The following is a 16,480-nucleotide window of genomic DNA, read 5'->3' as shown; positions in this document are numbered from 1 at the left end:
CCAGAGCTGTAACTAGACAGGCATTTGTGCGTGTTCCAAGTAATATCCCTCTCCCCTGGACCATGACCCCCCTTGGGCTCAGGGCTGTCCTGGCCACCGCTGTGTCCACGGCACCTAGCAGAGATCTACACTAGAGGAAGTGCTCAGTTACTCACTGCTCCCTCAGTGACTGACAGAGCACCCTGACCTCCCCCACAGGCACACGTGTGCCCATGTTTCCATCCATGCACACCCACCAACACGTCAGCCATGCCTGGGAGCGGTGGGGTGGCCCCAGGAGCACAAGGAGGGGGGCCAGGATGCACGAACAGGGGTCTCCTGCCCCTGAGCCTCAGACATTATCCTTCCCAGGGTCTTCGTGGGTTGGAGAAGCTAACCTGGAGCCACATGGGAATGTCCCCCCAAAACTGGGATGGGAGTGGGGAGTACAAGGCAAAGCCACTGGAACGGGTGAGGCTGTGTTAATCTAACATTGGGTTTGGGGATCTCAGAAGAGCCTGTGGCCCCCATCTTAGGAGCAGAAAGACAGCCCAAGAGGCAGTGATTCGCCTAGAGCCACACAGTCATCCTGACTCTGGTTCAGGGCCTCCAGAGAAAGCTGGAAGGGGTAGAAACAGTTGTTCCACAGGCCTCTTGTCCCACCTGGGGCCCAAGGACCACTCCCCCCACACTCCAGAGCCAAAATGAAGGGGAGGGGCACTTTGGCCTGAGACAAATTTCAAGGTGAGGGAAGGCTGAGCCAAGTGATGAGAGTCAGGCTAGGTGGGAAAGTGACTGTTCTAACTTCCCAGGCCTGGGTCCATTAAGGGAGGCTGTAAGGTGGAGGAGGGTGGGCAATGCTGTGGAAACAGCTGGAGGGAAGATGTGTGGGAGACCACAGCGGGGAGCTAGCCTAGGGGACGGGGGTGGGGAGGCAAAGGGCCAGCGGAGTCCAATGGCCACGCAGCTAAGAAGGCTAATGGATACCTCCGGGGTCCCCAGCAGGTATCCATTTATCTGATGCGAAAACGAGGCTGTACACTCCAAGCTCCAAGGGGTAAACTGGGCATGCACGGGGGCCCAGGGGAGGAGACCCTTTTACAAGGGGCGTGCAGGGAGGTGTGGGCTCACAGCACTGACAGTGGCTGGGGGGGCGCTACTTACATATTCAGCCGTGTCGTCCATCTCCCACTGAGCGGGGAGGAGGCGGCAGGAGAGAGAGGAGGAGGTGAGCGAGGTAGCCAGAGAGAGAAAGAGAGAAGCAGCGGGAGGGCAGGAGCGCAGGGACCCCGCCCCGCCCTGCCCCCAGGCCCCGCCCAGAGCCCCGCCCACCTGGGCGTCGGCCAGCATGATGTCCTTGATGCGCGGCGGCCCTCGGGCCTCTGCGCCCTCCATGCGCACGTAGTGGACCTGGTAGCCGCGGATCTGGCCGTGCTGGCGGCCGGGCGCGGGCGAGCGCCACAGCACGCGAATGGCCGTGGCGTTGAGCGCCTCCGCCTCCACCTTCCGCGGCGGCGCGCTGGGCACTGGCGGGAGGAGGGGAGGGGGGGGCGGGCGGGGCCGTTACTGGGGTGCCCAGCCCCGCCCGGGCAGCGCCACTGCCCGATGCCAGGGTGACGAGTGACTGCCGGTTAACCGGGCGCTCTGAGCGCTCCCCACTGGCGAGGAGGGAGTACCTCTCGCACACCTCCCACAGCCCAGGGAGTGAGCCCTGATGGTGCACCCTCTTTACAGATTGGCAACTGCGGCTCTCAGAGCCTAGACCACGTGCCCAAGGCCACCAGACATGGCCGGGTCCTGCATGCCCCATCCAAAGAGTTTACCCACACTGACTCCACCCTCAGATCACTCCTGCCAGATAGGGGCTCTTGTGCTCACTTTACAGATGGGGAAACTGAGGCACAGAGAGTTGACTCCAGGATCACAGGGTTGTTAAGAGACGATGCCGGGATGGGAATCCAGGCAGTTCAGCTGCAGGCTCCCCTACACTCCAGGGTGCAGCCAGCCCACTCCACACTGGGGCACTCTCTCAGCCAGTCCCCAAGCTCAGAGCCCTCGCCATTCACCTTGCCCCTGACCCCAATATCTGGCATGAAGAAGGGCTTCATCTCTTCCCCATGCTTAGGACAAAATGTGGAGCTGCCAACCAAACCTTCCAGGCCAATGGCCCAGAAAGCAACTGGCCTGGGTTTCCTGCAGTCTTACTGGGGGAGCTGCCTGCTTCATTTCCCCCCATGAACCTCAGCTTCTACTATGTGACTAGCACCTTACAACTTTCTAGTGTGGCAGCAGTGGGGATATACAGCACAGAAATTGGCCAGCACTGCAAATCAGTCCACGAGCCCAGGGAGCTGGTGGTTAACCATCCTCAGCATGCCATCTCCTTACTTTCTAGGTCGGATGGCTCAGACCCAAGGAGCTCCAAATCCTGGGTTATCTCAAGAGTCTGGGGTCCCACGGACCTCTTAATTTTCCCGCCAGCGTTGCTTGCTGTTTCTTACACTCCACTGCCAGACCAAAATACAGGACACTGCCTGCTTAATGTTCCAGGCCCAAGGCTCAAAGAAAATGCAGCCCAGAAGGCCCAGTACGGAGAATTCCAAGATCAAGGAGCCCGGGATGACTTCTCACGGAGCCCTCTCCTGCCTGTTTTGTACCTTCTGACCACCAGCCAGCCCAGTTCTCCAGGGACGGAAGGCTCGGCAGCGGGGGGCCAGGCTGGGGCCTGGGGGTCGTGGGCCGGGGTCGGTGCTTACCGTCCTCGTCGGTGCGGACGACCACGGGCGAGCTCTCAGGCCCTGGTCCCACCTCTGTGTGAGCGACGGCCGTGATGCGGTACTCCGTCCACTTGTCCAACGCCTCCAGCAGGATCTGGGTGGTGGTCGGGGGGATGCCGTTCACCTCCTTGGGTTGCGGGTCCTCCGAGCCCAGCGGTCGGTAGCGGACGCTATAGCTCACCAGGGCCCCGTTGTGCGTGTCCGGCGGCGGCGGGCGCCAACTTACCAAAATGGCCGTGGAGCGCGTGCTGACACACTTAACATCTTGAGGGGGGGCTGACGGTTCTATTGAGGGGGGCGGAGAACGTGGGGGGTGGGGAAGGGAGGCGGGATGGGCGGGGAGGGGGTGGGGAAACAAAAGATGGGAAAGAGAAAATAAAAAAGAAGATGATAACAAACAAAACAGAACCAAACCAAAGAAAAAAGTCGAACCCAAAAGAAGTGGGTGTCAACCAAAGGTGAGATGGGCGGGCGGGCGGGGCGGGGGGCGGGGAGGGCTGGCCAAGAAGGCTGCGTTCAGCATACGGGGCTGTGCTTGGCACACAGTAGGTCTTAGGGAGAGGGGAACCACAGTCCCCACAGAGCACACACGTGTGCCGTGCAGTAGGCCAAGGGGAACAGCACGGAAAGTCCTATTTACTGGGCACCTACTATGCGCCAGGCACGGTGACAACCGACACAGCAGTTTGCCCCATTTACTGGGCACCAACTATCTACCAGTCACAAAATAACAGCAACTCTGTACTTATTTATTCAACACCTACTGTGCCAGGGAGAGCACCAGGGATGGAATGACAGTAAAGGCACTTATCTATTGAAGGCCTACTGTGTGCTGAGGAATGTGTCAGTAGAAAAACAATAAAAGCTTCATTTATTGGGCACTTACTATGTGCCAGGCACAGTGCCAAGGGCTTTGCAGAGTAACAGTAAGAACATCTATTTACTGAGCCCCTGCTACATGCTAGGCACAATGTCAAGGGCTTCGCAAGGTTAAAAGTAAGTGTACTTATTTACTGAACACCTACTGTGCGCCAGGCATAGCACAGGGATAGAATAACAGTAAATGTATGTTTCTACTGAACACCCAATGTGTGCTGAGCACTGTGACAAAGGAATACCAATAAAAGCTTCATTTACTGGGCACTCACTATGTGCCAGCTGCCATGCCAGGTGCCAAAGCTTTATAGCCCTGTTAATTCAGTCACTACTATGTCAGGGCTTCCCAGGTGGCGCTATTAGTAGAGAACCTGCCTGCCAATACAGGAGACATAAGAGACGCAGGTTCTCTCCCTGGGTCGGGAAGATCCCCCGGGGGAGGGCATGGCAACCCACTCCAGGATTCTTGCCAGGAAAATCCCACGGACAGAGGAGCCTGGTGGGCTACAGTCCAGGGGGTCGCAAAGAGTCGAACCCGACTGAGACTTAGCATGCTCACATTACATTCCAGGCACAGTGCCAAGGGTTTCACCGAACAACAGTTAAAACGTACTTATTGAACTCCTACTGTGTGCCAAGCACAATGCCATTCCCTCCTCGCCAGTGGGGAGCGCTCAGAGTGCCCGGTTAACCGGCAGTCACTCATCACCCTGGCATCAGGCTTTACAGAATAAAAGTAAAATGTTTATCGCACACCTGCTGTGTGCCAGGTACCATGCCTGAGGAAGAGCAAAAGCTCCACTTACTTATATGCTGGGCACAGCACCAATGATGGAATAACAGTTAACAATAGTTCACTGAACACCTACTATGTGCCCAGGGAACAGCACTAAAAGCCCCACTTACTGGGCACCTACTATGTGCTAGGAGGGTCTCTAAAAGCTTCATAGGTTAACAACAGGAGGATCCATTTACTGAAAACCTGTATTGCCAACGACCCTGGAGGGCACCCCAATGGTTACTCCTTGGCCTCACTTGCAAAGAAAACAATGCCTGAATCTTGAGTACCTACTGTGTGCCAGTTAGCATGCCAGGGGATATGCAAAGTAATAATAAAAGCCCCTGTGTATTAGGTGCCTACTGTGATGGCCCCAGGGCCAGAGCTTTACAGGTAACACAGCTCATATTTAGCATTTACTGTGTGCCATATTTAGCACCTACTGTGTGCCAAATTTTTAATAACTCATGGTTCTTCTGTTCTGAGCCCCTACTGTGCACCTGATGCTACCCTAAGCCCATTACTGATCAACAGTCTGTCTCATTTATTGAGTACCTACTATAGGCTGGTCTTTTTTTTTTTTTTTTTTTGTAGGCTGGTCTTTTAACAGCCCTCTGATGATAAATGTAGCTGTTGCCATTTAGGCAGTGCCTACTGCATGCCAGGCCCTATGCTAAGGCCTTTACGGAAAAAGAAAAACAGTTCCCATGTATTAGTACCTATTATGTGCTAGGTACTGTATGAAGGGCCCTGTAGAACCTTCATAGTTCTCATCTCTTAGGCACCTACTATGTGTCAGGCACTTACTGGATGCCAGAGATTGGGCCAAGGGTTTTGCAGAGTGATCATCCTAGCCCCCATGTTTGAGGACCTACTGTGCATCTGGGACCAGGTTGAGCCTGTAACAAACCATTAATAGTCTCCATTCATGGAGTGCCAACTCTGGGCCCAGCACCTCGTCAATCCATATTTAGACTGAAAATAGCTGCTGCATTTATGGAGCACCTACTGTGTGCTAGGCAGCTTGTTAAGGGCTTTGATAAATAACAGTGATACTTCTCATGCATTAAGCACCAACTGTGTGTGTTCAGGGCTTTATGGAATATCAGTAACAGTCTCCATGTGCTGAGACCCCACTAGGGGCCAGGCCCTGTGTTAAGACCATTACTAATAATAAACCTCACATTCTAAGCATCTTCTGCATGCCCAGCAGCCTAGGCCTTTTACAGACTCAAAATGTGGCCCACTGATTGTGCCTTATTTAATTCTCACAACCCCTTAGGCGGCCAGAAGTAGCCCCCCTCCTCTCCCACCCTACGTTCCTGGGAAATGGGTTTCATAGCCCACCGGGTTGCCTGGTATTATTGTTGATTGTGTACCCATTGGGTGCTAGGCCCTATTTTACAGGTGAGGAAACTGAGGCCCAGAAAAGGCAAGTGGCCTGCCCTTAGGGCACATGGTAAGAGCCAGGACTTGAAAACAGGCTCAGCAGCTGTCCACAGGCAGTTCTGGTTGCAGCTGGGAATTCAGAACTCAGCCAGTGTGTTTATCAGCTCAGGCCCTTTAAGGATGCCTGGAGTCACACATTCTCAAATGCCCATGACTCTAGAGTCTACCTCCCCTCCTGGGCAGCTCAGAGAGGTCACTGGCCTTGCTTGAGGTCAAGGTACATAGAACCTTCAGCAGCCCCAACTATTCATCATGTGTGTTTATAGTCCACTTACTCTGCACACCCCCTGCCGAGATCTGGGACACAGAGACGAATCAGAGGCCTCTGTCCTCAAAGCCATCAACCAGGCCACTTGAGAGCCCAGAGGCCACTCATATGACTTATTGCAGCCAGAATGACTCTCTGGACTCACTTAGAGAGAAACACTGGAGCCTTCTTCCAGAGCTAGATCCTTGGGGGCCCCTTCCCCCATTTCTTGACCAGCCACCCCAACCAAAAGTGCCCAGGGGAGTGGGGACTCAGGCAGGAGGAGAAAAAACAACCGAGGAATGTGCTGGAAGGAATGGATTCGCTGAGAAAGAGGGAGGAAAAACAAAACCAAAACCGTAACAAAAGAAGAAACAACCGTGATGGTGGTGATGATGAGAAAAACCATAACAAAAGAAAGAAAGACGCCTTCCAGAAAACTCCCAGTCTGGTTACCTACCTTCCACTCTTCAACTGCTAACTTAAAAGACTTTCTTACGAGGGAGGGAATGGCGGAGTGCTGACCTACAAGGCCAGACCGAGCTCTGGGTGGGTCTCCAGCCGCAAGTGGGGCGTGCAGCCCTGCTCCGGCCCCAGTGTGGGCACGCTGCAGTTCCAGGCTGGTGCCGACGAGGCGGAAAGGTGGGACGGTGTCTGGGGAGACCCACGGCTGAGTGGTCTGGCCTCCACCTACCCTTGAGTTCGGCCTAAGAAGCCCGCACTCCCCGCGGAGGGGAGGGGGGGGGGCATACGCCTGGCCCTGCGTCTTGGCTGACAGTTCTCTCGCCCCCCAACTGTCTTGGGGTGCAAAGTGGGGAGTCCCTTCTCCCCCATCCCTGCCCTGGGCCGCCCCGGAGGTTTGCGTGGATGGGCCAAACCGCTTTCTTGACGACCTTGGCGGCCGCCTCCTTCACAATCCGGCCCAACCTGCGTGACTTCTCAGGAGGGGGCGGGGGGCGTGGACGCGCACATTGGGGAGGGGCATGGTTCCGGGTTCCCGGTTCCTTGACAGGCGTGCCTCTCAGCAGTGGCAGCGAGGTGAAGAGTTTAGGGGGCTGAATTTGGGCTCTGGACTGTCTGCACAGCCCAGCACACTGGGCACAGGCTAGCGGGTGCACGCAGGGTGGGCCGTTTTTGTGAACTCGCTGGACACCAGCGTGTACTCACCTTCGCGGCACCTGTGCCGGTCTCTCACGTGGCTGCCCAAGCCACAGGACACCCTCACTGATCGCCTCAGGCACAAACATGCCTGTGAGTTGCGGAGTGCTTGGCTGGGCCCCAGCGGGGCGGGGAGGAGGGTAGGGGGCGGAGGAGGGGCGGGGTGCTGTCTCCGAGGAGGCCCCTGATTCCAGCGGCCCAGACTCTGGCCAGAGTTGCTGTCTCTCTCGACTGACCCGTGACCCCCTGTGCGCACACGCCTAGGGGGTGCCTGAAGGTTTGAACACCAAGGCGGCTTCCGGAACATAGGCTTGGGGTAGCTACGCCCGTGACTGACTGAACAGGGGGAGGAGAAGGACGGGGCCACGGCGGGGGCCACCTGGGCCAGACTGAGCAGAGAGGAGGGAGCAGAGGGAGGAGGGGGAGGCGGGGAGGCGGCGGGAGGAGGGGCCGGCCTCGGCCCTGAGCTCAGCAGGTGGGGAGCGGGTGCGGAGTGTGGCAGGGGCCACGGTGTGGCCCAGAGCCAGCTGCAGTGTTCTGTCCAAAAGGTGACTTTTTGTGACAGGGAGGCCGGGCGGGCACAGCGAAGAACTCCAGGAATTCGAGAACCCTATGTTTTGGATAGCCGTGCACTCCCCCCAGGACCAGGCATCAGCTCTGACTCCCCCCACCCCGGCCCCCGCCAATGGGGACCCCTGTTTGGGGGCCAAGAAGGGCCATTTGGGGAGGTGGGGTCTTCTCTGCGTCCTCTGCTCTCTGGGAAGGATGGGGTGCACGCTGCGACTGTCTCATGGACCCCTCCAAATGCCTGGGAAATGGGCGCAGTGTGGCACTATTCCACAAGCCCCAAACCCCGGAGAGGCAGGGGAGAGAGAAGGTGCCATCAGTCAAACCAGCCATGGCTGTCTCCAGGGGAGATGGAGAAACTGGGGCCTGCGGGGTCCACGGGCGAGCCCCTCACTGCAGCGGCGGGGGAACTGGGGCTCAGCGAGGATTCTCGTGCGCCCGAGGTGGAGGAGAGAGGTGGGATGGGCCAAGGTGCCTCCCACCCTTGTGCAGGCCCCGCCCGGGTCAGTGCACAGGCGCCGGCCAGGTCCCCCCCGCAGGTCAGGGCGGGGTCCGAGAGACACCTACTGGACTGCAGCGTGCGCTGCCGCACCACCGAGGTGAAGGCGCCCAGGCCCTGCGGGGAGCGCGCCGCCAGGCGAAAGGCGTACTCCGTGTTGGGTTTCAGGTCATCCACCACGAAGGCCGTGGCCGGGTCGAAGGTCCTCGCGACCTGGGGGAGGGGCGAGGAGAGAGACCCGGATGGGGAGAGAGACAGACAGACAGACAGACAGACATCAGGGAGAGAGATAGACACAGACCCACAGAGTGATGGAGATGGAGAAGAGAGAGGTGGAAAATTTAGTAAGGGACGGGGCAAAGAGAAGGAGGAAGAGAGATATTCAGGCACCTAGTCCCAAGACAGGAGAGCTGCCCAGAGCGGGTGCCTGGGGAGGGGAGAGGGGGCGAGTGCCATCCCCTCCCCCACGCCACCCACGCACCTCTCTGCCGTGGTCGCCTTCCCGGTAGAGGAGCTCGTATTTGATGATGCTCTCCTGCCGCGGGGGGCTCCAGGAAAGCCCGATGCTCGTCTCTGACTTGGCCTCGGCCCGGAAGTTCATGGGCTGGCCGGGCACTGCGAGCGAGAGGCGAGAGGGCTGGTATCATCAAGGAGAGGCTGGGGAGGGGGTCCACCAGCATAGGGTCCCTAACCTTCGAGGTTCCCATTCTCCCCCAAAAGAGCTCCTTAAAGCTTATCACTGCCCTAACAAGAAGGGTTATGAGGTTCTGGATGCTCCCAGAATGTTCTCCACTGTTCTCATTTCTCTTCTTTTCCCGGGATAGCTCCCTGTGGCCTGTTGTTGTCAGCTGCCCGCCCCAACTCCCCCATCCTCTCTGCTGCCAATGGGAAAACATTTTAAAAATCCCGTTTTCAACGCTCCCCAGCATCCACCCTCTTCCCCTCAATTCAACAGAAAATTGGTGGGGCCGATAACTGAAAATATGGATCCACCCTGTGTCTGCTCTACGGCAGCAGAATTCCAAACCTCCTGTCCCTTTGCTTGATCAGTGGCCTGACTCTCCCTGGACTCGAGGTTCCCAAGCCCAGAAACCCATAGAGAGCTGGGGCCCACGCACCTACGTGCTGTACACCCCTACCCCCAGTCCTTCGCCCGCGCTGTGAGAGACCTGCCTTCAGCACTTTGGGTTAACATACTTTCTGTTATTTCAGTGATCCAGTGGGTAGGGATCACTCTAGCGAGAGTACTAAACGGAGGTTCTCAAACTCACAGATGGATGAGGGAGGGGCATAACAAAGGAGATGGAGGCCAGCGGAGGCCACGCCCCGTTTCTCAAACGCATCGCTACCAACTGTAGCCCTGTGTGTGGGCTTGCCAGATGGGCTTTTCCAAGGGTGGCCAGAAATCTGGGTTTTCTAGGACACCCTCCTGCATTGCGACGCTAGTGTGAAAATACTTGAAAAAGGCCAAATAAACTACGTGGTGGCTTCCAGGTAAGACGGCCTCCTCTGTGTGCTCAGAGGCACATCACTGCATGGCCGCCTCCTACTGCCTCGTGGGGCGTGGGTCCCAAATCCTTCTGTCCTCCCATCCCCCAGAAGTCGTGCATCACGTACGCAACTCACCTCCCTGCTGAGTCTTGACCTGGATGGGGTCCGAGAGGGGCCCGTCGCCCACGGAGGTGAAGGCCAGCACGCGCACCGTGTATGTTTCGTCCTCCAGAAGGCTGCCCACGGTGGTCAGCAGGCTGTCGTCCACGTTGTGCTTCTGCCAGTTGCCCACGGGGTGCTCGGGCTCCATGGTGTAATAGATCCGATAGCCCCGGATCAGGCCATTGGGTTCCACCGGCTCCTCCCACTGGATGATCATGGTGGTGGCACTGAGCATGCGCGCCTGCACGTTCCTCGGCGCGCTGGCGGGGGCCTGCTCGCCGGTGCGGGTGACCACCGACTCGCTGGGCGGACCCTGGCCGATAGAGTTGACGGCCGACACCCAGATCTCATACTCCGAGTTGGGGCTCAGACCACCAATGCTGTAACGCGTGGTGGTGATGTCCTCTTTGATCTGGTACGGCCCATCCTGACTCTTGGATTTATATTCGATGACATAGTAGGACACGGGGTCTGGGTTGCCTGAGTCCCACGTGATGGTGATGCTGGTGGCTGTGTTCTCTGTCACCACGGGAGTCCCAGGGGCTTTGGGGAGAGCTGTGGGTGGGAGGCAAGGTCACATGTCAGGCATACTGGCTGTGAACCCTCAAGGCTGTGTAACTTTTAGTCACTTGACTGCCCTCTCAGAGCCATAATTTCTTTGGTGGTAACACCTGTCTTAACGACCCCTAGCCTACCATCTGGAGAAGGCAGTGGCACCCTACTCCAGTACTCTTGCCTGGAAAATCCCATGGACAGAGGAGCCTGGTAGGCTGCAGTCCATGGGTTGGCACAGAGTCAGACACGACTGAGCGACTTCACTTTCACTTTTCACTTTCATGCATTGGAGAAGGAAATGGCACCCCACTCCAGTGTTCTTGCCTGGAGAATCCCAGGGACAGGGGAGCCTGGTGGGCTGCCGTCTGTGGGGTCGCACAGAGTTGGACATGACTGAAGTGACTTAGCAGCAGCAGCAGCAGCCTACCATCTATAGCAAGTATTGGCAAGGTATACGGCTTATGTATTGCTGGTGGCTGCTTCCGTGCTAAGAGTTACTAAGCTCTGTCACGGTAGCCCAAAAGCTGCCACCAGCCAGCTGTGAGCAAATGGGCAGGTGTCAATAAAACTTTATTTATAAAAACAAGTGGAGGGCCAGATTCAGTCCATGGACTGTAGTCTGCTGGCCCCTGTTCCAAAGCTAGAAAAAATATCTGGGGGCATCCTGCTCTGAGTTTCACCACAAACTTGAGACATCAAGAGAGTCAGTAATCCCTCCCTACTCCCCAGTGCTCCATCTCTCTGAGTTTTGCACAGGCTATTTCCTTTTCTTAGATATGTTCTCCATCTGTTTTGGCTCATTCCTGTTCAACTTTCAGTCTTCCTCTGACTTAGCTTTCCTGGGAATTGGCACCTTTATTCTGGGGGTCTGAGCGGTGCTCCATGGCCCCTGTCACTGCCCTAATCAGCATGCATCATATAACTGCCAGGCTACATGGTATCATCCACTTTGGACTGTGAGCTCAGTAGAACAAGATTGGGTCTCATTCCATGGGGCCCAGCCCACAATAATTTGTCATTAGTATGTTGACTGTCCTGTTCACAGCCAGGAGTGACTGAGGCCAGAAAAGTGACTCAGAAGCTTTTCCACCATTATGCCCCACCTACACCTGAGGTGCAGGGATGACTTGCCTCCCCCACGACCCCTGCTTACATTTCACTGTGATCTGGGCCACAGCCTCGATGACGCCCAGGCTGGACATGGCCACGCACGTGTAGTTGGCAGAGTCCTTCACGTCTGTGAGTTCCAGCACGTTCCGACCCACGGGCATGTCATCCTCGGGCGTCAGGTCCTCGGCCCCCTGCATCCACTTGACGTATGGCATGGGTGAGCCCACGGCCACGCAGGTGATGTTCACGTTGCCACCTGGCATGATCTCGTGGCTCATGGGCAAGATGGAGAACCGTGGTGCCACGCGGCGGACTGGGGGAGTGGGGTGGGTGGGAGATGCAGGGAAGGGGGTGGTGGTGGGAGGGAGATGCGCAGGGTTGGGGGGGATGGGGAGACGGAATGCAGAAGAGAAAAGAAAGAAAAGCAGGAGGAAAGAAAGAAAGGAAGAAGGAAAGAAAGAAAAAAGGAAAAAAAAAGTGGAAAACAATTTAAATATAAACAGGGCTGTTTCCTTCCCCCCAGTCAAAAATTTTTTTTCGTCCAAATGAAAGAAAATAACAACAACAAAAAAAAGAAACAAATTAAAAAAAAATTTCAACACAAAGAAACCAAAACTTCAAAGGAAGGTAATTTCACAAACAATATATAGAGAGAGGTATCCGATATATAATAAAAGAGACATGAAGCATTATTCCATAGCAACAGGGTTTCAGAGACCAAAATGGCTGGTCCACAGCACAGTTAGAACACAAAAATTTATCAGTGGTTTCTCATCTTTGCTGACAGACGTGGCTTCAGGGAGCAGCCCCTCTGCTGGCTCAGAGGAACTTCAGAAGACTGGGGCTGTGGGGGCCAGGGGAGGGGGGATGCTCTGGGAAGGTCGGATGGGAGGGGCGAGGGCACAGGAGGTCATGGGAAGAGTTGGGGCAGCAGGCAGAGGGGGCCAGGATGTCGGGCCCTCCCATCCCCACTCGCTCTGGTGACCCGGGGTCCCCGCCCACTTCCCCAGGGGGGCCCTCCAGGAAAAGATGAGAAACTCTAATGAAATTTTTGTGGTTTTGGGGTATAGAAACCCTTCTAAAAGCTTCTGTCGAATCTGACAAGTTTCCATTGATAGATGCAGCTCTCAGAATCACAAACAGCATGCAAAATAGGTTGGTTGGTTGAGAGGTTTAAAGAGAAAGAGACAGAGAGAGAGAGAGAAAGAGAGAGGAAGGAAGAGGCAGAAAGTGAAAGAGAGAGAAAGTTAATGCGAAGAGGCCTGGATCTCAGGGGCCTTTAGTGCACAGTCATGGGGGTAATCAGAGAGGAGAGAGAGAGAGAGAGAGAGAAAAGAGAACAGACAGGAGACAGGGAGGGACAGAGAGAGAAAGGAGGGGGAAGGGGCCCACTTCAATGCTGCATATTAATTCTAGCGGATGTGACCCAATGTGACACGTCACATTGTCACATCACAGCCCTGGCATAATAATAAGTAGGATATTAATAATAATCAGAATCATAAACGAGGGAATGAGCTTGAACACTGAGAAACAGGGACATGTCCTGTGCATTTCTTAGCGGGAAAGCAAATGCGGCCTTCTGTCCCAATCTCGCAGACCATGAAGGCGGCAGGATGCATTTCGGGGGGCTCCATTTTCGGAAGCTGGGTGGGTTTCTGGGTTGGATGTGTGTGGGGGAGAAAGAGGTGGGCACGAATGGGCACCTAAACTACCAAAGGGCACAGCTGCCCCATGGGAAATGTTGCCCTGGGGGGGAAAGGACTTGGGTCAACTGGTAAACCCTTCTAGCTGGATCAAGGTTGTCCCTGGCTTCAGGAAACCACATGGACATGCCCCCAGCTTCGGGCAGGTCAACGAATCTTGTCTCAAACTGTAGGGATGACCGCCTGGAGGCTCAGCAAGGCTAAACAGGACCACAAAGTAACTTTCACATGAAACTGGGGTGCTCGTGGTGGAGGGGTCTGGCCTGTCCTACAGAGAAGGGGGCTCCAGGGGCAAAGGGAGGCAGCCCCGTTTCCTCTCTCTTGGCATGGGTTCCGAGCTGAAAAATCTCAAGCCTTGTTCCCTGAATTCCAGCAGGAGGTGAAGAAGAAGGGGAGCTCTGTGGGGGCGGGAGGGAGGACCAAGAAAGCTGGCAGCCCTTCAGAAAAAGAAGCCCCACGAAAAGTCCAGAGTCACGTTGGAGACAGGATGGAGGAGCTGGAAGGTGTCAGCAGAGGAGAGGAATGGGGGGAGGGGCAGGGAGGGGAGACAGAGGGGCCATGCAGACAGACTGGGGAATGAGGGGCGGCGGGGTAGGGCGCTGAGATGGGGGGCAGCTTTCTGGCAGGGCTGGGAGGAGGGCGGGGGAAGTTGGGAGAATGGGGGGTCCGGCCAGCCAGCGGACGCGGTCCAGGCCAGCCGCCGGCATCCACAGCGAGGCACGAGTGGGATGCCCAAACGCTGCGTTGTCATGGAAACAGAACACGATGGGGGATGAGCGTGGGGGAGCTAATTAATCGAGGACAGAAAACGGCACTGACGTCCAAAACAAAACCAGGAGAAACAAATGAAAAACCAAAGTGGGGTGGGGGGGATAATTCAAAACACCAAACAAAAACACCCTCTAAAACAAAATACTCGAAAAGCAAGAAGAAAAAGAAAACATGGAATGGGTGTGGGGCTGAAAATCGGGGTCTGAAAGGAGGAGGGCTGTGGCTTCCCCAGGGAGGTACCCCCCAACCCTGGCAGAACACAGCATCTGGCCTCCCCACCCAGCACCCAAGGGCCCTGGTAGAGGCCTGAGGTGGCCTCAGAGGTGAGAGCCTCATAGGCAAAAGAACCTTCGGAGCAAAACAACCCAGCCACAGGGAGCCCCACTTCTCAGTGACACTCCCTGCTGCTTGTTTTAGAGCTGAACAGAGACCACATCAGTCTAATCACACAGTTCAAGGTGCTCCCCTCAAGACCTCAGGAAAACCTGCCCAGGCTGGGGTGGGCGGCTGATGAGGCTGCATAGCCCTGTGGCCTTGGGAAGGGCCCCTCATTCTCTGGGAGCCTCAGTTTCCTCCTCTGTGAAAAGGAGGCCATCAGTGATATGCTGAGGTCATTAAGCTGACTGGGGCAGTGCCCAGCACATAGTAAGTAGGTGCTCAGCCTGGGCATGGGGCCAGTGAAGTTCCCTCTGGTCTTCCAGAGTGCTGGAAAGATCAATGAGATATTTAACATTAAGGAGGTTTCAGGATGAATCAGAGTTGTTTTTTGTTTTTTAAAAGAAAGCAATAGGAAGAATATCTATTGAATCCCTCCCAACTGAGAGGCCAATGACCTTGTACCCATTTTGTGGATGAGGCAGTGGAGGCCCAGAGAGGAACTAGGGCTAGCTGGAAAACACAAAGAAAGGAAGTGGTAGGGCCAGAGCTCAAAGCCCGGTATGCCTGATCCCTACCTCCCAGATAAAGTGAGCCTTCTCTTACCATGGTAATTAGCAAGAATTATACAGCCACGTGTCCCTTCTTGGTTCTTTCACATTTGTGTCCTTACCCTCTGGGGATACCAAAGAGGGCAAAAGTACCTCACCTATATACATCTCTCAACTAACTAATCACCAGTTGAATAATATCCAGCAGCCACCATAATAAATGTCCAGAAGCCATCAGTAAAAGGTTTACACCGAAAGGGATTACTGGAACATTAAAAGGAGTAAAAGCTAGCTTTACGATTTAAAGATTAAATAGAAGCCAGATTTATCCTTGTGTAAAACTCAACATCACACCCCAAAGACCCTGCTCACATCTGATCTTATCTTAAAATACCTTCCTTTAGGAGTGTCATAATTTGGAAGGTGCCTCTAACACTTTTCAGAAGTAGACACAAGGCAAACATCTTGAACATGTAAAAGACTTGCCATACAGGGTTGTTAATTATAAGTCAGTTAAGTGTGGGAGGGCATTTATCAACAAATGTAATTTTGGTGCTCACAAATCCCCAGCATGGCCGGCAGCCATCAATTAAATGGATCTGCCAATATGCTGTAAAGGCTGACACCTAAGACACTTTGCCCACTTGCTTTCTCGCCTACCCCATTGGTTTCTAAGGGTGTGCTGCAAGAAGAGGGCTGGTTTGCCATGACTTAGGGGAGGACTGTGCCCATGAGCACTAGGTGGCTTAAACACCCGCTGCGGGGGGGTCCTCACAAGGCCTCTGGGTGCCCTCCCAGTTGGCAAGGGCGGGTGGCTGACGCTGTGTTCTGCCCAGTTTGGTGCTGATTCCCACCCACATCATTTCTCCACCCCTGGCTGCAAGCTTGAGGTGCAGGTTAGAGAGTAAGGTGGGCGCGGAACCCACGGGACGGAATGGCCCCGCGGGACCCCCGCCCCCAATTACCGACCTGAGTGGAGGGTCCAGGCAGGTTATAAGGGGACCACACCAGCCTTGGTCCTCAGCACGCTCCAGCTGGTTCTTGTTTCCAGCTCTTCTCGTCACCGAGTAGCCGGGGGGGTCCCAGTGGGGGGGACCCGTGTGGGTGCGGGGATCAGGAGGGTGGGCGGTGGTAGGGGGGTGGCAGGTTGGAGGGGATGGGTCGCTTCAAACCCCGATTCACATGGAAAAACAACTCAAAAACCATCAAAGCAACCGGGAGACGACCCCTCCCCCAGGCAGGAAGAGGCAGAAACTCAAAAAACCAAAAAAGTGGGGGGGGGGGTCGGAGGCGGGGAGAAGGGGAGAAGGGGATGGGAAGGGTTGGGGGGAGAAACTCAAAAGTGAGGTGATCTGATTGAAGCACTAGGTAGGGAACTCAGCAGTGTCAGACATCTCAACGAGTCAGCAAGCCACAGCTCTGAGGGGGT

At 55.5% G+C, this 16,480-nt stretch overlaps 1 protein-coding gene across 7 annotated transcripts in view; it reads right to left on the bottom strand.

Annotated features, from left to right (window-relative positions):
- Window positions 1-16,480, bottom strand: part of PTPRS (protein tyrosine phosphatase receptor type S) — a 110,422-nt gene that overhangs the window by 22,188 nt on the left and 71,754 nt on the right. For 3 of the 7 annotated variants that reach the window (XM_060416308.1, XM_027969824.3, XM_027969827.3), the window contains exons 7-13: window positions 11,692-11,961; window positions 9,957-10,538; window positions 8,812-8,945; window positions 8,399-8,543; window positions 2,736-3,041; window positions 1,312-1,505; window positions 1,144-1,170 (exon numbers count right to left, since the gene is read on the bottom strand). In XM_060416308.1, the coding sequence (XP_060272291.1) occupies window positions 1,144-1,170; window positions 1,312-1,505; window positions 2,736-3,041; window positions 8,399-8,543; window positions 8,812-8,945; window positions 9,957-10,538; window positions 11,692-11,961 (1,658 nt within the window). The remainder of the gene's footprint in view (window positions 1-1,143; window positions 1,171-1,311; window positions 1,506-2,735; window positions 3,042-8,398; window positions 8,544-8,811; window positions 8,946-9,956; window positions 10,539-11,691; window positions 11,962-16,480) is intronic. The other 4 variants (XM_027969826.3, XM_027969828.3, XM_027969829.3 and 1 more) reach the window with 2 other exon arrangements.

Source organism: Ovis aries, chromosome 5, assembly GCF_016772045.2.
Source record: "Ovis aries strain OAR_USU_Benz2616 breed Rambouillet chromosome 5, ARS-UI_Ramb_v3.0, whole genome shotgun sequence".
In the NCBI taxonomy this organism is placed as follows: domain Eukaryota; kingdom Metazoa; phylum Chordata; class Mammalia; order Artiodactyla; family Bovidae; genus Ovis; species Ovis aries.
Note: the sequence above shows the minus strand (reverse complement) of the source record. Positions and strands in the feature narration are given on the sequence as shown.